Genomic DNA, 21,079 nt, shown 5'->3' on the forward strand with positions numbered 1-21,079 from the left:
GTTTTAGATGTATTTGCTTTGGCTAAAATACTTAGATGTATGATCATGATTTCATATAAATGAGTGTTTCACAGTTGTGCTTCTACAATCTACATTGATATGGAAGCTGGCAATTGCAAGCAGAGTTGTAGCATGAATCCATGGCTACGCACTTTTTCCCCAGTACTGAAGTGTGCCAAGGAATAGGGCATAGCCAGCATGTGGGAACATGTGCCAATGAAAAACAAAAACATCAGGAGCAGTTTTGGACTTTTGATTGTCAGCCAAAAGCTGGGGTTTTTAGGTAGAAAGTCTCCCGAATTGGTGTAGGCAGGAGAAAGTGAAATTTCACTCCCCTGTCTGCACCCACTGTAGGAGCACACAGAATGTTGCACACCCATGGTCACATGCACGCTCGTAACAACCAAATGTTTTATTGCGCTGATGTTACAAGTCCAGTCCAGGACATGTCTCCTGCCAGTATTCCTCCTGCTCCTGACCATGCTTCTAGGTTGCCGGTTGCTAGGAGACTCAGACGTCAGAAGATTTCACATGTTTTCTCCTAGTGTTGCCTGATTGGCACCTGATCCTATTTTAACTTCTTGGACTGTCGCCGCCCTGTCGGCTATAGAGTTTTCATGTGGAACTTTTGGTTATGCAAGCTGCTCTCTGTGCATCCAGACTTCCAGCTATATTTTCTACATGCTGCGTGTATTCTGCTCATCGGCTTTTAAGTGACCCAAGTACCCTGGGTCCAAGCATCGCTGTCTACAAAGCCCTGCAGGCTATACAGCTATCCTGCTTCTATACCACGGTTCAAGCATCGCTGTCTACAGAGCCCTCCAGGCCATACAGCTATCCTGCTTCTATACCACGGTTCAAGCATCGCTGTCTACAGAGCCTCCAGGTCATACAGCCATCCTGCTTCTATACCACGGTTCAAGCATCGCTGTCTACTGAGCCATCTAGGCCATACAGCTATCCTGCTTCTAAATCATGTTTCTAGCTACGCTGTCTACTAGGCCCTTCAGGCCATACAGCAATCCTGCTTCAACACCACGTTTCAAGCACCGCTGTCTACTAGGCCCTCCAGGCCATACAGCAATCCTGCTTCAACACCTCGTTTCAAGCACCGCTGTTGACTAGGCCCTCCAGGCCATACAGCAATCCTGCTTCAACACCTCGTTTCAAGCACCGCTGTCTATTAGGCCCTCCAGGCCATACAGCAATCCTGCTTCAACACCACGTTTCAAGCACCACTGTCTACTAGGCCCTCCAGGCCATACAACAATCCTGTTTCTACACCAGGTTTCAAGCATTGCTGTCTGCTAGGCCCTCCAGGCCATACTACAATCCTGCTTCTATACCAGGTTTCAAGCATCACTGTCTGCTAGGCCCTCCAGGCCATCCAGCAATCCTGCTTCTTCACCACGTTTCAAGCATTGCTGTCTACTAGGCCTCCTGGCCATTTAACAACTTTAGCTTGGACTGTAAACCTACAGTATATTCTATTGACTGTCCTATGGTTTCAGCTCCTTATTGCACCATTGACATGTTGTGTTTTCACTGGTCCATCATATCATTTATTTAGTAAACTGCCATGATTTAACTATACTTCTTGTGTTTGTTCTTCGATGTGCCATGTATATCCATCACCTCCATCTCGGTCCTAGCAATTGCTAGAGGATCGTAACATTATAGCCGACCAAATCTTTGGACTACGATGGAGCATACGCAGAACCCAGCACAAATTCTGGCAGCTCAAATTCAGACTCTTATACCCCTTTCAGAGAAAAGAACCCGGTAATTTCCCAGCTCTTGCCGGGTCGACCCGGGTTTTTTTTCTGTCTGAAAGGGTCAACACGGGACCTGATTCCCGATACTTCAACCAAGGTATTTACCAGGGTTTTTCCTGGGTCTTACACGGGTTGGCGGCTGTCTGAAAGGTGCCGACCTGGGTTTTTCAACTCCAGGCATAGTAAGCAGCGCTTATTGGCTGAGATGGTGGTGCACAGGCTGATTGGCTGAGCGGGCGGGGCAGTGGCGCTGGCGTCTGATGTCATAATTGTGCTGCAGTAAAGGAGAGAGAGAGAAGCATGACGCACTGGAAGGATGAGGAGATCCATGAGCTGCTGGCAGTCAGAGGGGAGGAGGAGATCCGCAAACAGATCAGTGGCACAGTGAAGGACGCGATAGTCTACACAAACATAGCTAAGGTCCTCACCTCAAGGGGCATTGTGCAGTCCCAGCAGCAGGTAGTGAACAAACTGAAAGCTCTAAGCAAATACTACAACAAAGTTCACGACCATAACAGGCGGAAAAGTGGTGCTGCCAGAATGGAATGGGTTTGCTACGATCAGTGTAATGAAGTCTTTGGCAATTCTGCACTGGTAAATCCCATTGCCATATCATCGTCTAGTTGTGCATCTTCACGAAGTGTTACCCCGGAGAACAGCCAATCCTGCCCAATGACACCACCAATACTCTTTGATGACATCACAGAGATAAGTGACACAGATCCGATGGCTGCCACGGGGGTCCCAGACACCAATACACTTGAGGGTGTGGTTGAGGCGAGTGGAAGCAGTACGAGTGGGACACCAACTCCTGCACAGACTGAGACTCCGACATTGCGCAGGAACAGTAAGTTACTATACACCCACTATTTTTGGGATGTTAACATTGTCCTGTATTGACTTGTCATTATAGTATGACTATGCTGATTTTACTATGCTGAAATCTAAACTCAATGTATCTGTTGCAATGTGAAGCTAGTGTGCAGTAGGCCGCAAGCACATATATGTTTACATTACGGCTTTGAATTCATTTGTAAATGTATTTTTTCTTTTCTTCTATTCCTAGTCTTTGAAGTACCAGAGCGGAAGAAAAAAACTTCCAAGATGGAGCTAGCAACGTGCACAATGACCAGAATCCTGGTAAATCAGCTGCGAGATTCTGATGCTGAATTCCAGGCACAGGAGGATGCCCGACTCCAGCGCTTCTTTGACAATGAAAGAGAGTTACAAAATTCATTTGTCAGTCAGCTCGTTGGTCTACACGAACAAATTTCACGTGAAAACAGAGAGGCACAGATGTCCTTCCTTAATGGCCTAGTGTCTAGGTTACACACTCCACAACCTTATGTAATGTATCCTCCTCAGTACTCTGAGGGTCCTGTTAGAAATTACCAACAGCATAGCAGAGTGCTACCATTTATGCAAAGTAACCCCTCCAATCAACCTCATGCTACTCCACATGGCACAGTGCATAGTTATCCAGATGGCACAGGGAATAGTAATCCACATGTCACTGTACAGAGCAGTCCACATGCCAATACCAGTCTGTATGTATGCAGTGAGCAGACACCACCCACTTTTCATGACCTCATCTCTGTGTGCCATAAAAGCAGTCCATTTATTATGACACACTGTATATTGCAGGGATAATCTGGGTTCTGTGTGAAAGGGGTCTACCCAGGAATTTCCCGGGAATTATGTGCTGTGTGAAAGGGGGTTAGGAGCAAATTCCCGAGTCCTTCCCGGGTTGAGCGATACGGTAAAAACCCGGGTTTTTGTGATTTTTCTGTCTGAAAGTGGTATTACTCAAAAAGTTAATGAACTCTCACTTAAAGTTGAAGATGTCTGTACCTCCTCGTAACAAGCTGCTCTTAAGGAGCCCAAAATTAACTTGCCTGATCGTTTCGCTGGGGACAGAAACTTGTTTGTAAATTTCTGTTTATTTAACTTTATTTCCGCATGCGTCCAGTCTTTTCTGGTTCTGAGACACAAAGAGTTGGACTTATTATTTCCCTGCTTCAGGGTGATCCGCAAACATTGGCATTTGGACTGCCATCCTCTTATGTTGCCCTTTAGACTGTGGATGCCTTTTTCCTCCAGCTGGGCCTGTTGTTTGAAGACCCAGATAAGGTATCACTTGCAGAATCCAAGCTTCGCTTTCTTAAATAGGGACAAAAAGCTGCTGAGGATTATTGTTCTGAATTTCGTAGATGGGCAGTGGAATCAGGCTGGAATGATTCGGCTTTGCGTAACCTATTTCGGATTGGTCTTTCTGAGGTAATAAAGGACATTCTTGTGCAACATTCCCCGGCAAAGACTCTGGATGACTTCATGCAGACAGTTATACGTATTGACCATCGTTTACATGAAAGACGGAGAGAGCAGCAGTTGCCTACTAGGTCTTCCCGATCTTCAATGTTGCCTCCTTCACTGGATCGCGAGGAGCCTATGCAAATTGGAGCTTCTCGTCTGTCTCCAGGAGAAAGGCGTAGAAGACGTTCACAAGATCTCTGTTTGTACTGTGGATACAAGGCTCATTCCATAAAAGACTGTCCTTTGATATTCGTTAAAAGACAGGGTCTAAGTGTAAAGAAGGGATTACACTTAGGTTTAGCCTCAACTTCCTCCAAGAATTCAGTACTTGTTCCTGTATCCATTCATTCAGCTAATAAAGAGTTCAAGACACAGGCTTTTTTGGATAGTGGAGCAGCAGCTAATTTTATGGTCTATGCGTTCTTTCTGAAGATAAAGATTCCTGCAGTTCCATTAGAGCAAGAAGTTTCCATTTCTGGCCTGGATGGAGGCTTAATCCCTAAAGGAACTCTTAAGGTTGACACCTTTTATTCGGCTTTCCGTGGGTGTTTCACATATAAAACTCATTTCATTTTTTCTTAAGCATAGTCCTTTGGTTCCAATTGTTTTGGGCCTTCCGTGGTTAAGATTACACAATCCTTCCATTGACTGGTCCTCTGGGGAGATTATTAAGTGGAGTCCTGAATGTCAATCCTCATGCCTTTCACTCCCTGTGCGGATGCTACAATGTCCTGAAGTTTCGTCTGCTTGTAGCATTCCTCTTTAATATTTGGATTTTGCTGATGTGTTTTCTAAACAAAAAGCTAATGCATCAACCATATGATTGCGCCATCAATCTTGTTCCTGGTTCTAAAGATGTTAAAGCTGATGCTCTCTCCAGAAGTTTCTTCTCTGACCAACAAGTCTCCGTTTCTGAAGAACCCATCATTCCTAAAGATTTCATTCATTTTGCCTTAACCAGGACTCTAGCTGAGACACTCCAGAGATGCCAATCTGAAGCTCCATTGAATGGTCCTGCTCATCTTCTTTTTGTTCCTGAGAGACTTAGGAAAACTGTCCTTTTGGATTTCCGTTCTAAAAAAGCCTTTGGTCATCCAGGCATTACTAAGACTATGGACATTCTCTCCCGTTCTGTCTGGTGGCCATCGTTAGCCAAAGATGTTCGTGAGTTTGTGTTAGCATGTGAAGTCTGTGCCCATAATAAGACTCCTCGGACAGCTCCTCCTGGTCTTCTTCTTCCGTTGTCTACACCTAAGAGTATTGCTGACAGGCATCGAAGACCATGTTTATTGAAAAAGGGAGATTTAGTCTGGCTTTCTACTAAGAATATCAAGCTGCGCCAACTTACTCATAAATTGGGACCTAGATTCATCGGGCCTTTTCGTATCATTGCTCAAGTGAATCCCATCGCTTTCAAGTTGCAACTACCCAATTCTTTACATATTAACAACACTTTTCATTGCTCTCTCCTCAAACCGATTTTTTCTTCCACGAGATTTGGAAGTAAGCCTAGTGCCAAACCTGGTCCAGTGACTGTCCATGGTCAACAGGAATTTGTTGTCGAAAGAATTTTGGACTCCAAGTTCTCTAGAGGTAAATTACAGTATTTGGTTCATTGGAGGGGTTACGGCCCAGAGGAACGTTCCTGGGTTTCGGAAGATGCACTCCATGCTCCCAGACAGAAAAGACTTTTCTTTCAGAAGTTTCCTGATAAACCTGGATCTGGGGGTTCTTCAACACCGCGTCAAGGAGGGGGTACTGTTACTAGTCCAGTCCAGGACTTGTCTCCTGCCAGTATTCCTCCTGCTCCTGACCATGCTAGGTTGCTGGTTGCTAGGAGACTTAGACGTCAGAGGATTTCACATGTTTCCTCCTAGTGTTGCCTGATTGGCACCTGATCCTATTTGAACTTCCTGGACTGTCTCCGCCCTGTCGGCTATAGAGTTTTCATTGGAACTTTTGGTTATGTAAGCTGCTCTCTGTACATTCAGACTTCCAGCTATATTTTCTACATGCTGTGTGTATTCTACTCACCGACTCTTAAGTGACCCAAGTACCCTGGGTCCAAGCATCGCTGTCTACAGAGCCCTGCAGGCTATACAGCTATCCTGCTTCTATACCACGGTTCAAGCATCGCTGTCTACAGAGCCCTGCAGGCTATACAGCTATTCTGCTTCTATACCACGGTTCAAGCATCGCTGTCTACAGAGCCTCCAGGCCATACAGCTGTCCTGCTTCTATACCACGGTTCAAGCATCGTTGTCTACTGAGCCCTCTAGGCTATACAGCTATCCTGCTTCTAAACCACGTTTCTAGCTACGCTGTCTACTAGGCCCTTCAGGCCATAGAGCAGTCCTGCTTCAACACCATGTTTCAAGCACCGCTGTCTACTGGGCCCTCCATGCCATACAGCAATCCTGCTTCAACACCATGTTTCAAGCATTGCTGTCTACTAGGCCCTCCAGGCCATACAGCAATCCTGCTTCAACACCTCGTTTCAAGCACCGCTGTCTACTAGGCCCTCCAGGCCATACAGCAATCCTGCTTCAACACCTCATTTCAAGCACCGCTGTCTACTAGGCCCTCCAGGCCATACAGCAATCCTGCTTCAACACCACGTTTCAAGCATTGCTGTCTGCTAGGCCCTCCAGGCCATACTACAATCCTGCTTCTATACCAGGTTTCAAGCATCGCTGTCTGCTAGGCCCTCCAGCAATCCTGCTTCTTCACCATGTTTCAAGCATTGCTGTCTACTAGGCCTCCTGGCCATTTAACAACTTTAGTTTGGACTGTAAACCTACAATATATTCTATTGACTGTCCTATGGTTTCAGCTCCTTATTGCGCCATTGACATGTTGTGTTTTCACTGGTCCATCATATCATTTATTTAGTAAACTGCCATGATTTAACTATATTTCTTGTGTTTGTTCTTCAATGTGCCACGTATCTCCAACACCTCCATCTCGGTCCTAGCAATTACTAGAGGATCGTAACAGCTGACAAGTGAAGTGAGGTTGGGCCTGTTTCCTTGACAGACTTCTTAGAGCTGTCCTCAATTGCCTTACAAAATGTCACTAAACTGTTATATCAGGTGAATTGTTATTTACATTTTCAGGTTAAGTGTAATACATTTTCTACTTCACAGTGTAGGATAAAAATTACTGATAAAATGCACCTCTCTCTGTTTAAGATTATAAAAGAATTTAATTTGTGTAAACCTGTTGAGGCTTTCACAAAATGATCTGGTATGGCCTGTAGCAGGCAACTTTCTGGCTGGCATAACAATTTATTCCTGCTGTAGCAACCAGCTCAAATAGATCTGCAGTCCTATAAAGGGTCTCCTTGCCATGAGTCACAATGTTTTTCCCTCAGGGACAGAGGGCCTAATTCAGACCCGCTCGCGAGCGCTGAGCGCTCGCAAGCGGGTCGATGGTGCCCTAGGGCGCATGCGCACGACGGAGGGAGCTGATAGAGCCAAAAGCACTCCTGGGCTTGCAGCAGCGAGACCCTACCGCAGGGTCTCGTCGCAAGCCCGATGGTCGCGATGGTCTTGACCATCGCGACCATCTTTTTGGCCGCTCGCATAAGCTGTGGGTGGTCACCCACAGCTATGCGAGTGGCCAGGAGGCCGCTCCAATTTTAGGTAGGAGGGCCCTGATTCAGAGCGAGCGCTCTGGTCAGAGCGTCCGGCTCTGAATCAGGCCCAGAGGCCCTGATTCAGAGCCGGACACTTTGACAGAGCGCTCGCTCTGAATCAGGGCCGTCCCTCCTACTTTTTGGAGCGGCCTCCTGGCCGCTCGCACAGCTATAGCACAGCTGCCGCAAGCCCTGGAGTGCTTTTGGCTCTATCAGAGCCAAAAGCACTCCCACTGACATCACTAGTGATGTCAGTGGGGCCGGCCCCAGACGGTAGGCGTTCCCATGGGAATGCCTTCGTCTGGCAGCCACGCCCCCGGCACGCCCACCAAAGGGGGCGTGCTGTCAATCAACATCGACAGCACGCCCCCTTTGGTGCGAGGCCCATAATGACGGCTTGGCCGTTGTTATTCGGGTCTCGTGCATGCGCACGACGGAACCGCCTCCGTCGTGCGCATGCGCACTTGGGCAACATCGACCCGCTTGCGAGCGCTCAGCGCTCACGAGCGGGTCTGAATCAGGCCCAGAATGTTGTCCTTCAAGATTTGCAATGGTTGTAAGGGGTTCAGAGAAAGTAACCAAGCATCTGCCTCATCTGGAAATATATTGATTTTAAGGTGGCTAATGTTGAATTAGCTGAAAAGATGCCACCAATGAAATTATCTAAAACACATTGTGTCCTCATACGTACTGTAAGGTGCAAATCTGCACAGCTGGCTTCTTCATTTAAACACTCATTAGAGATGAGAAGTGGGTGTTATGTAGCCACACAAGGCTTCTAGATATGCCAGCTCCGCTTGGTGGTTAAAAATGCATAATGACTCATACTTTGAGGAAAGTCCAATTTCAAAATAGCATATGGGGCTGCATCATCATTACTTGCACTAGAAAAAACTGTACTATCAAAGCTTTGATTGCCTCTGGATTTTCCCACTTTAAATCTATTGACAGGGCAACCCTCATTCTAGGCCAGATATTAACTAATATTACAAGACCCGTCTTGCAGACCTCATTCAAAATCTTTATATTTTTCCAATGGGTGTGGTATGATTTGTCAACAGTTATTATGTCGATAGTCATCAGGTTGACATGAGAATGTTGACAAGGTCGAACTATCGACAGTGATCATGTTGACATTCATGTCTACACGGACGACATGAACTGTTGACAAACCGTCTCTGGTCGTCCAGTAGTCACTTACCTTCTCCCAGTGGTAGCGGTGGACGCAGCATCTTCTTCTGAGTCCCAAGGGCTATGTGACAGTTACTCCTGGCACAGACCTGTGATGCTCCAGCGTTCCAGTAAGATTTCTCCCCTTATCCCTAATCCTCTCTCTAGTGCCTAACCTTAACCTCCATTTCTGGGCAGATTGCCTCTTTCTATAGACAGTAATGGTGTTGGGCCTGTGCATAGCCCCTATGTTGTCACTTGGCTTATTAAGGCAGAGACACATCATATCTATGCCAGCAGAATATTCCTGGCATCATTTATCTGGACAACATGATCTTAGTGCACCCAGGCAAAAATATCCTAGAAAAATACAAGTATTTAGCTTTTTCCAATAAATTGAATCTGGAGTTCACAGTAACAGACCAAAATTAGTTTAAACTAATTTCTTACAATCACTTTCCTAGAATTAGATATACATTCCTTTCTCTGGCTGTACCTCGAGACAGTGGCGTCCCTACCTGTCTTTGTACCCAGTGCGGGGAGGTGGTACTGCGCGTGGCTCCGGTAACTAAGGGGGTGTGGCCTCACAGTGGGGGCGTGGTCTAGGGCCCGAACAACCGTTTTGGGTTTTTTTACATCGGGGGAGCAGGAGGTGCAGGCCTCCCCTGGGGACCAGCCTGTGTGAAGTGCTGGCTACCTCACTGTGCTAGGAGCCGAGTGCTGCACGTAATGCAGCACCCGGCTATAGTCATTGAGGGGAGCCAACACTTTGGTGTCACCCCTCGGCTGGTGACACCCAGGTGCGGCCGCACCCCCCTTGTGAGGCTAGTGCCTCAAGAGAAATAGCTAAAAATTTATACATTTATGTTAAAAAACATTCAAAAACACAAAATTCCTTTGTGCGACCCAACTAAAAGAGAAAATGTGATTTTGCCAGGGTTTCTTCATGTGTACCTACGACACGAGAAGAGCCTCCTAAGATTTTTGACTCAAGCACGTTTATAGGCCTACTTGGCCAAGCAATATTTTTCTGCCACATGAAGGTTGAAACTTTTCCAGTGGAGCAGTCATCACCAGCCTACAATATATACACTTTTGACCACCTTCCCCTCCTACTATTTTCATGATGGTCATAACAGACACATCCTTAGTGGGTTGGTGGTGTTTATCTCATGAGGCAGTAATGGTGCATACATGGTCAGATTTCCCTTCAGATTTGTACAATAACGATTTTAAATATCATTCAATCGTTCATACCTGAAAGAAAATCTGACATGTGTCCCTGCAACGATGATCGATGCGCGTTCCCGTTTGTCAGATAACGGTATCTGACATCTGATGTGTTTGCAGACAGATTTGGTCGATTTTCATTAATTTTAATACTGTCTGAAATCGTTCGTAGTTTATGAAATCGTTGGTAAAATCATTCAAATCAAATCGTTCGTTGTTTATCATTCATCTGACAGATCTGTGTGTATGCACCATAAAAGAGACATATGTTCAACTGTGTAATTAGTTCTACACATAAATATGTTTGAAATAAGGTCAACATTTACAGTGTTTGAATAATAAGTTTCTCTTTCAAGGAAGGTTGGGATATGCCACTGATAGCTCTCTCTAGAAGCGCCTTTAAAACTTTAAATACCCTGATTTCTATTATTTACAGGTCAGTAAAGAGCTTCTATTGTTTACAAAGCATATTTGTCTTCATGTTCGTATTGGATTTAGCGTCTATTATCTATATGCCTTCCTTGAGATTAAAATTATAATAATTGTTGTTACGTGGACTGCTATAAGTAAGCTTCCAAAAAATATGGCTATTGTGAGCGTGCACATGAGATCATGTGACCATGGGTGTGCATGTGACACTGTGCTCCTGCAGCCTGTAAAGACAGGGGAGTGAAATTTCTTCAATTTCCCCTGATCATAGCAATTTGGGAGGCTTGCTACCTAAACCCATCAGCTATTGCTAGATGGCAATCCTATTACCTAGAACAAATAGAGTATTCATGTCACAGATTTCTTCAAACTTCTCTTTTTTTCGCCTGTTAGATGTAGTTTTTTACCCAGACTTTCGGCAATGTTGCATGTAGATATTTTTGAAACACCAGTTTCTAAAACTATTTTGGTTTGGGAACACCATTATTGTTTTTGAGAATAAAGGACTTCTCCACCTTATGAAGACTTCAATCTAGTGAAGTGCTATCAATCTTTGTGGAGTGTATTTTTTTGAACCCATGTGAAGGGGCAAAGGCTTCATAGTTCCAAATAGGGATGGAGATCAGAAGCCCGACATTAAATGGTTGCTGGGCTTTTGTAGCCAGCTCATGTAAACCATTTTATATTATAACCACCGCTTCTTCAGCTGAATAACAGCCAGCCATTGGATGTGCAGCTGCAGGTAGCATCTGATGGCTGGTAACGAATACCCACAATTTGATGAAATCAGGAACATCATTGGCTGCTAGCCATGGCTCCTAAAAGCTGCCAGCACTAGGCACACCTGCTCCACCCACACTACATCCCAGCTTGCAAGACTCCATTTAATTCAGTGAATCAAAATTGCATATTGAAATTAATGGGTTCCAAAAGTAGGGACACATGGTGATCACTCACCTAAAGTCTATTTAAGCAGGTGCCAACAAGACAGTGGGTGCTCACTCCTAGTCTGGCATGAAAAGTTGTTCTACTATTTTGTTACAGTGATAGAGCCAGTGATAACAATAAACCCAAAACTAAGCAACAGCAGAACGAATATCTATAATCTGTATTCGGCATACTTTCACAGAACCTGAACCGTGTTCTTCTACTGCACCCAAATAAATGTCAGACTCAGTAGTAGTGTCTTCCTACCTCTACCAAGATGGCTGACCTGTCGTACAACGTCATAAACCCGCTTAGCAAGATCCTCCCTCCAACTTTCTCTAGCTGTCACCTGCTTCCTCAGACTGAAGGCGGGGAAGTAACGCCCACATGATGGCGTCACGATGACGTCAGGCAGCCTGGCTGCGAGCGGCAGGTACTGCCCGGGACGCCATGTTGTGAGAGGAAGTGGGAATCAGAGTGTGTCAGTGTGAGGGGAGAGGAGCTGCGCTGGAGCGGTACACACTCGCCCGCTACCGGACAGCCGACAGCAGACCCAGCAGCAGAGCGGGCGGTCTGCTGAGGGAGTCCAGTCCCTTCGCTGCTCCCTTAGGAACTGTGCGGGAAGCCCCGGGGCGAAGTGCTGCTCGCTCGGCGGGGAAGATGCCGCTGGCGCAGCTTGCAGACCCGTGGCAGAAACTGCCGGTGCAGAAAGTGGAGAGTGAGGTGAGCAGGGGAGGAGGTGTGGGCTGGTAGCTGCTAGGCAGAAGGGAACTGCCAGGAAATAGGGGGGAGATAGGGAAAGTGATTACATGTTTTACCCGGTCTTCTGCCAAGAGGAGAGCAACTTAGCATACAGCCTTAGAGCAAGCGGAGAAGGCGCTGGGGCAAACAGTAACTGGGATTTGTAGTTAGTAACCACCCCCAATGGTAATTACATCCAGGTGTGCTATAGTCTGTGCTGTATAACTCAATTCATTGTATGCTATAGTGTAACGCACATCCAGGTGTAGTGTAGTCTGCGCTGTATAACATGCATCCAGGTGTACTGTAGTCTGCTCTGTTTAACGCACATCCAGGTGTAGTGTAGTCTGCGCTGTATAACATGCATCCAGGTGTAGTGTAGTCTGCGCTGTATAACATGCATCCAGGTGTAGTGTAGTCTGCGCTGTATAACATGCATCCAGGTGTAGTGTAGTCTGCGCTGTATAACATGCATCCAGGTGTAGTGTAGTCTGCGCTGTATAACATGCATCCAGGTGTAGTGTAGTCTGCGCTGTATAACATGCATCCAGGTGTAGTGTAGTCTGCGCTGTATAACATGCATCCAGGTGTACTGTAGTCTGCTCTGTTTAACGCACATCCAGGTGTAGTGTAGTCTGCGCTGTATAACATGCATCCAGGTGTAGTGTAGTCTGCGCTGTATAACATGCATCCAGGTGTAGTGTAGTCTGCGCTGTATAACATGCATCCAGGTGTAGTGTAGTCTGCGCTGTATAACATGCATCCAGGTGTAGTGTAGTCTGCGCTGTATAACATGCATCCAGGTGTAGTGTAGTCTGCGCTGTATAACATGCATCCAGGTGTAGTGTAGTCTGCGCTGTATAACATGCATCCAGGTGTAGTGTAGTCTGCGCTGTATAACATGCATCCAGGTGTAGTGTAGTCTGCGCTGTATAACATGCATCCAGGTGTAGTGTAGTCTGCGCTGTATAACATGCATCCAGGTGTAGTGTAGTCTGCGCTGTATAACATGCATCCAGGTGTAGTGTAGTCTGCGCTGTATAACATGCATCCAGGTGTAGTGTAGTCTGCGCTGTATAACATGCATCCAGGTGTAGTGTAGTCTGCGCTGTATAACATGCATCCAGGTGTAGTGTAGTCTGCGCTGTATAACATGCATCCAGGTGTAGTGTAGTCTGCGCTGTATAACATGCATCCAGGTGTAGTGTAGTCTGCGCTGTATAACATGCATCCAGGTGTAGTGTAGTCTGCGCTGTATAACATGCATCCAGGTGTAGTGTAGTCTGCGCTGTATAACATGCATCCAGGTGTAGTGTAGTCTGCGCTGTATAACATGCATCCAGGTGTAGTGTAGTCTGCGCTGTATAACATGCATCCAGGTGTAGTGTAGTCTGCGCTGTATAACATGCATCCAGGTGTAGTGTAGTCTGCGCTGTATAACATGCATCCAGGTGTAGTGTAGTCTGCGCTGTATAACATGCATCCAGGTGTAGTGTAGTCTGCGCTGTATAACATGCATCCAGGTGTAGTGTAGTCTGCGCTGTATAACATGCATCCAGGTGTAGTGTAGTCTGCGCTGTATAACATGCATCCAGGTGTAGTGTAGTCTGCGCTGTATAACATGCATCCAGGTGTAGTGTAGTCTGCGCTGTACAACATGCATCCAGGTGTAGTGTAGTCTGCGCTGTACAACATGCATCCAGGTGTAGTGTAGTCTGCGCTGTACAACATGCATCCAGGTGTAGTGTAGTCTGCGCTGTACAACATGCATCCAGGTGTAGTGTAGTCTGCGCTGTACAACATGCATCCAGGTGTAGTGTAGTCTGCGCTGTACAACATGCATCCAGGTGTAGTGTAGTCTGCGCTGTACAACATGCATCCAGGTGTAGTGTAGTCTGCGCTGTACAACATGCATCCAGGTGTAGTGTAGTCTGCGCTGTACAACATGCATCCAGGTGTAGTGTAGTCTGCGCTGTACAACATGCATCCAGGTGTAGTGTAGTCTGCGCTGTACAACATGCATCCAGGTGTAGTGTAGTCTGCGCTGTACAACATGCATCCAGGTGTAGTGTAGTCTGCGCTGTACAACATGCATCCAGGTGTAGTGTAGTCTGCGCTGTACAACATGCATCCAGGTGTAGTGTAGTCTGCGCTGTACAACATGCATCCAGGTGTAGTGTAGTCTGCGCTGTACAACATGCATCCAGGTGTAGTGTAGTCTGCGCTGTACAACATGCATCCAGGTGTAGTGTAGTCTGCGCTGTACAACATGCATCCAGGTGTAGTGTAGTCTGCGCTGTACAACATGCATCCAGGTGTAGTGTAGTCTGCGCTGTACAACATGCATCCAGGTGTAGTGTAGTCTGCGCTGTACAACATGCATCCAGGTGTAGTGTAGTCTGCGCTGTACAACATGCATCCAGGTGTAGTGTAGTCTGCGCTGTACAACATGCATCCAGGTGTAGTGTAGTCTGCGCTGTATAACTCACACCTGGGTGTGCTATATAACTTACCATAGAGATGTATTAGTAGCAGATAAATAATAAGTTGCTGAGTGTAAACCTATTAAGGTTAAGTATTGCTTTGAATAAATGAGAACACTTTTGGGTGTATGAGGCAACGTGTCCTGGGGTTCAGACAGGTTTCTCTGTATGTACGAGACCTGTGTGCTGGAGGGCCATGCTTAGGAGAGCAAAGGTGACAGTGCAGATTAGGCTGGAGGTGAGAGGATGTGGGGAGAACTTGTCTGTCAATTGTCAGTATACTGAAATCACTACAAAGCTCTCATTTAAGTGCTCGTAAAGATGAGCATTGAGAAAACAACTCCAGGTAAAAGCAAAGAAGACCTTGTACTTTGTCCTCTCTTTTAATACAGCATTAGAAGTGCGTTCTCAGTCTCCCAGCAGCATAGTGTACTTGAGCTATTCCATTGTAATGCATTATAATGTACCACTCATGAAAGCTACAGGCAATATTGGAATTTATGTGAAGTGACCACTCATCAGAAAGTGTGTGTACAGGTGGCTATTATTTTTTTTGTAGACTGTAAGCATTTGCACATGTTTATAAAGCTTTCAAAGTGTTCTATATTAATGCCTGTGTATAAGTCCTCAAAAAAGTGATGTGAAAAACTACTGATCCTGCCAACATACTCAATGCATGTACGGCACAAGTCCACAGTACCAGTGGAATGTTTCTATATTTACCCTATTTTCCACCCAGGTCTTTAAATCACTTGGGTATTTACTAGTAAAGTCTGCATAGAATTCACATAAACTTTAGATGGGCATTTTTGATATTGGAATAATTATTTACAATACTGGACGCTGTTTAAAATTTTGTTTTATGTACTTTACTCATATAGTTTACAGTTACACTGTGAAATGTGCTGTCTGTGATGTAAAATGTTTATAGGTTATGTACTTAACAGCTATGGGGGTGATGATTTAAAAGTGTTTGTTTAGTACAAGTAAATACATTACATGGGTACAATGCATTTTTTTTCTGGTAAAGATTTGAAACAATTGAAACGCTTATTTAAAGTATGGTGAAGAGGTCAGTTTGTCTTACACAATGGCATTGGTGTGTTGTGTTTTAATTATAAATAATGTGCTTTTTTTATTAATATGTAGTCTATCCTCACCCATGGTCATCTTTATCATATTGTAGATGTTTGTGGTGGCTCTGAATTCATGTTATTTGTCAAATATGACACAGTGATGATTTAAAGTGGCCCAAGTATTTACTATTAACATTTCAATGAACGAATCTTAAATATCTTTACAGCCCTTTGTGTGTTTTCTGACTGCTTTGTGCAGTAGTTATCTGGAATAATTGCACTCTCTATTATACAGATATGACAGATGTTGCATGGGAGAGCCTGTCCTGTGCTATTTAGACAGCTTTTGCACAGTAAATATACCATGATTGTTTTATCTTGCTGGGCCCCCAATTTAGATGTCCCTTTTACCCTTTAAACCTGTCCTAGCAATTGGGCATTATAAGGCTATGGAAGAGAGCCAGGAAGTAAATTCCCTGCTGCTGTCATTTCACTCCTAGCTCATCTGTAACATGATTACCATTATAGCATTCATCTCCCCTAAAACAAGGCAGTCTGGCAGAGAGAGACAGTGGATTATTTATGAGGTTTGAGACCTCAAGGCTCATGTGTTTCACTACTCATGTTCAGAGGGAAATAGACAGAAGTAGATGTGGCTGCAGTGAGGTATTTGGCCTCCTTTGTTCTCATCCGTTCCATTAGACAGGATGTGGAATCTACTTCCATCTTATCAGATATGCAGATAGCACATGATAAATGTTATATTGCATATCCAGTATTACATTTCATGTACAATATTTGCACATCGTTTTCTCTGTCAGCAGGGTGTGGTTGCAGGGTAATTCAGTGACATTGCAGTTTTACTCAGTTTCTCCCCTGCCTCGCTGATCTTGCTACATCATGCGTGGGAGGTGAGAGAGTGTCAGGGATGGTCACAATATTTTGGTTGTACTTGCTGGTGTAACCCTACCATGCATTTTGTGCAGTTGTTAATGAAATCTCCTATTGGGAGGTAACCTTGAACTTCTGCATAATTACAATGCAGCACATTGTAACCTTACAGTGACACGTGCTGTTTCTGTGCCATTTAGTGTGTAAACAGATTTTCTCAGCATTATAAAGCACTTTTGCTGATAATGATTAACATCTAGGTAAGATTGTTTAGTTACATAAAGATTTATATATTTTAATTTATTTTTTTTTAGTTTTGTTTTTACTTTAATATTTTAATGTAGACCTATAACCAGTGTTGCATAAACCAAATAAATGATCTATTATAATACAATATTGTACGCTATTAATAAGCTTCCTTCCTTAAAGTGTTGGTTCTAATAGTTAAATGTTGATTATGAAACCAATAAAACACACATTTGTTTTCCTTCTATGTCAGTGGATTTATGAAATGAGTCATCAGATAGTGAGAGGTAGATACTAAAGTAATGCATTTGATGGGAAATTGACTGTATTATATTATAGTCAGGGTTCTTATGTCCTATTTCCTGCTGTTACACAAGAGTTCTGTGGAGCGGCCCAAATGTGTTTAGGACTGAAGTGTCATTATTTAATGGAGGCCTTAGCAGATCACAGGCAAAGTGAGCGGCAGAATCATATGTGTGGCTTCCTGCTGGACATCACTGCTTTAATCACATCTATGAACTTTAAAATTAAATATATTCTCTAATGCTTGGCATACACGTTCAGATAAAATGCCTGTGAGACTGATAGGCCTTTTATCTGACAGCCTGATATCGTGGCCATACACTGTGAGATAACTCCAGTGTATGGGCCACAATATCTGTGCTCCTCCCCAGCTTAGGAGACATTTCCACGTTTCTTTCCTGTGAAGGAAATGTCCGTCAGTCGGCCACGGCTGGGAAAACAGTGCCCGATGCGCCGACTTTCACTTAGAAAATATCTAATTGAACAGGCATGCTGGACATTCTAGCAGGCCTGACTGTTAGATCATTTTTGAATTGTCGCCCGCATACACTGGGCTCGATTCAATTGAAAGCAAATTAAATAGTGCCGGGAGGGAGCTCCCAGAGCTATTCAATTCAGCGTGCTGTTACAGTAGGTCGGAGAATGCCTGTTCTCCCTCCCCTCACGCCTTCAACAAGGTGTTTAGTCGTGAGAACGGGAATTCTCCGACTAAACTGCCCGTCGCAATGCTGTTTCCACGGCACTAAGGGCTGAAAACAGCTTCTCGTCCTGGAGGGGTGCGAGAAGAAATCCTTAACAGGTGCTCCCTCCCGGCACTATTTACTTCGCGTTCAATTGAATCAAATCTGACCGACCTACCAGGTAATTGTATAGTGCAGGGATTCCCTCAGCCCTCAATGCACCATAACATTCCAGGTTTTAAGGACATCCATGCTTGTGCACAGATGGTATAATCAAACTGACTGAGGTACTAATTTCACATCGATATCCTTAAAACCTGAACAAAGAAAGAAAAGACACCCAAGCGCAAAACAGAATAAAAAAGCTAAATGTCCACAAAAAGGTGATCAATGTAATGGGATATGGAAATTCCCTCCAAAATAAACGTCCAGAAAGAAACAAAGTTCTATTCAATAATTCTCGATAAATTCCACTAGAGGGAGGGTTTAATGTGATTCCAAAGGCACTGATCGTGGATCAATCTTCAAACTAGGGGTGAGCGGATTCGGTTCTACTCGGTTCCGTTCGGTTTTAAAAACCGAATCTTATTGGCTATCCAAAACTTGTGACAGCTGATACCCAATAAGATTCGTTTTTTAAATCCGAACGGAACCGAGTAGAACCGAATCCGCTCACCCAAACTCCTATTTGCCATGTACGTTTACATAAAAAATAGAGGGAGAAGGGCCATCATAGTGTATTACCATTTAATATAGGAATCACATAAAATATGAATGTAAAATCCACCATACACAAAATTCAAGGCGTACCAGATGGTGTGGGTGTAAAATGAATACACCTATAGTCACTTGTTTGGAAGTCCAATACTTCCTTAAAACATTAGTCATCAGTCCTTCAGCAACTTAAAGTGCCTTTTGTCAGTCCCCACCTTATGGATTCCAGCCTTGTTCCAACACCCAACGCATTTCAACTCCAGAATGAGTCTTTTTCAAGGTGTATAATACTGGTGGACTGAGATCCTTAAATACCCTCCCTAGGTTCCTCATTGGTTGTTTCCAAAAGTATTCCTAAATGATCTTTATCGACACATTAATAAGAGAAATCAACATACATTAATATATAGGAGTTTGGTGTACTGGTTCCATTATTTAAAACAAAGCCCATAGGTTAGAAAAATATGAAATACACTTAAAAGAATCCCACGCGGAGGTGGAACGCAAAACAGCGTTACTTTCAGTCCGGCGGTGACACGCATACGTCACTTCCGGTACCAGACGGGGATTTTCTAGATGTAGAAAACTATTTGTAATTTTGCTCCAGACAAATCTTTGTTGGCACTTCAAGGCTGTACAGGACTGACAGAGAGATTGGACTCTTCCCTGCTGCCTCCTAATTTTCAATATCTCTGGAGGTCTCAAACGGAAGTGTATTAGCGTCCCTTACGGTCTGGATAGACTCGCCTCAGTCGCCATCTTTAAAGTGGGATCTAAGGTCTGTCAGGAAAGGGAGTGCCAATAGAAGGAAGGTACAGCAGATAAGATACATAAAAAAGAGAGAATGACATGCATAAAAAAGAGAAAGTGCAGCAGATAAATTACCAAGAACAGAGAGACTGAAATAAAATGGACATTCTTAAAAGCATCACATCTAAAATGGCTTATAAGAACACATAAAAATACATGTAAACATAAAGAGAGTCTCAAATGTACAGATGCCACATGTGTATATTAAAATTCATCATAAAAAAACATTTGCGCTCAAAATCTATATTGAGTCCATTATATTTGAGGGTCTTCAAGTCAAATTTCTATTTAATTTCTGTTTGGGCTAAACAAGTTTTGTAATCTTTATTTTTCCTCCAATGGCCTCCCACTTGTTTGATCCCAGTGATCTGTTTTATGCCATTTATGGAATTATTATGCTGCTCTTTAAAGTGGGACGATAGTGTTTCTCGAAAGCCTTCTTGATATTCCTCAAGTGTTCCGCCCATCTATCCTTCAGAGATCGAGTGGTTCGCCCAATATTCTGAAGGCCACATGTACATTCTATCAGATACAATTTTTACTGTTGCAGGTGATGAAATCTGTAATCTGATGTGATTGGCCAGTTTTGGTGGATTTAAAATCATCCACTTTTGTAATTTGTTTGGTAAAAGTTCTACATACCAAACAGGTTCCACACCGGTGGAAGCCCTTGGTCTTAATTTTACCTGTTCTTTAGGTGGAATAGCACTTTTGACAATTTTATTCCTGATATTGGATAAACTTGGGTCTAGAAGGAATTACTGGCTTGAGAATTGGATCTCTAGTTAAAAGGTTCCAATGTTTTCTAACAATTTTCTCAACTTCCTTATGATGTACATTAAAGGAAGTATTAAGCAGTAATGAGAAAACGTCAGAAATATTATCTTGGCGGGAACTTGGTTTTGAGTGATCATTTCTTGTATTTGGTCATCAATCTCTCTATGTGAATACCCTTTCGAGATAAATCTGTTTTTATATGTTTTGACTTGCTCTTCAAATACTTTTGTATCCGAACAAGTTCTTCGAATTCGTCTGACTTGGCCCTTTGGAATATTTTTCAGCCAAGTCGGTTGATGATTGCTACTAATATCTATATATGCATTGCAGTCAGTAGGTTTACAGAAATTACACGTTTTCAGCAAATTGTTATCTACATATAAAGTGAGATCTAAAAAATTTACTTCAGTTTTGCTAGAATTATAGGTTAATTCTATATTAAACATGTTATTTTCTAGGATCTTTTTGAATTATTTTAATTGGGCTTCTTCACCTTTCCTTATAAACCAGATGTCATCTATATATCTGTACCAATAAATAATGTTCTTCCAATACGGATTGTTGTTCCAGATCGATGTCATCTCCCAAAGACCCATGAAAAGGTTCGCGTACGAGGGCGCAATCCGAGTGCCCATTGCGGTCCCTCTTGTTGGCATGTAATATTTCCCTGACTACCAGAAAAAATTGGTCTTCAGGATAAATTCTATACCCTCCGAAAGGAATTTAATTTTATCTTCCTGTATTTCTTCTCCACTTAGGAAGTGATTAACTGCCTCTAAGCCTTTAGAATGTTCGATAATAGTATATAAACTTTTAACATCGGCAGTGACTAAAATAAAATAATCTTCCCATTTGAGATCATTAGTTTTATTCAGTA

At 43.8% G+C, this 21,079-nt stretch overlaps 2 protein-coding genes across 3 annotated transcripts in view; both read left to right on the forward strand.

Annotated features, from left to right (window-relative positions):
- The first annotated feature begins 2,315 nt into the window (after positions 1–2,315).
- On the forward strand, positions 2,316–10,569 carry LOC148539204 (uncharacterized). The gene is made up of 3 exons (XM_088451731.1): positions 2,316–2,622; positions 2,842–3,201; positions 10,562–10,569. The coding sequence occupies exons 1-3, from the start codon at positions 2,316–2,318 to the stop codon at positions 10,567–10,569; spliced, it is 675 nt and encodes a 224-aa protein (XP_088307857.1).
- A 1,276-nt stretch (positions 10,570–11,845) lies between these two features.
- The window catches only part of RPS6KA3 (ribosomal protein S6 kinase A3), a 177,135-nt gene continuing 167,901 nt past the window's right edge, over positions 11,846–21,079 (forward strand). The window contains exon 1 of one of the 2 annotated variants that reach the window (XM_088451605.1): positions 11,846–12,204. In XM_088451605.1, coding sequence (XP_088307731.1) covers positions 12,142–12,204 — 63 coding nt within the window. In that variant the 5' untranslated portion in view covers positions 11,846–12,141. The remainder of the gene's footprint in view (positions 12,205–21,079) is intronic. The other variant, XM_088451607.1, reaches the window with a different exon arrangement.

This window comes from Taudactylus pleione, unplaced genomic scaffold (assembly GCF_031769625.1).
Source record: "Taudactylus pleione unplaced genomic scaffold, aTauple2 ptg000026l, whole genome shotgun sequence".
Classification (NCBI taxonomy): Eukaryota; Metazoa; Chordata; class Amphibia; order Anura; family Myobatrachidae; genus Taudactylus; species Taudactylus pleione.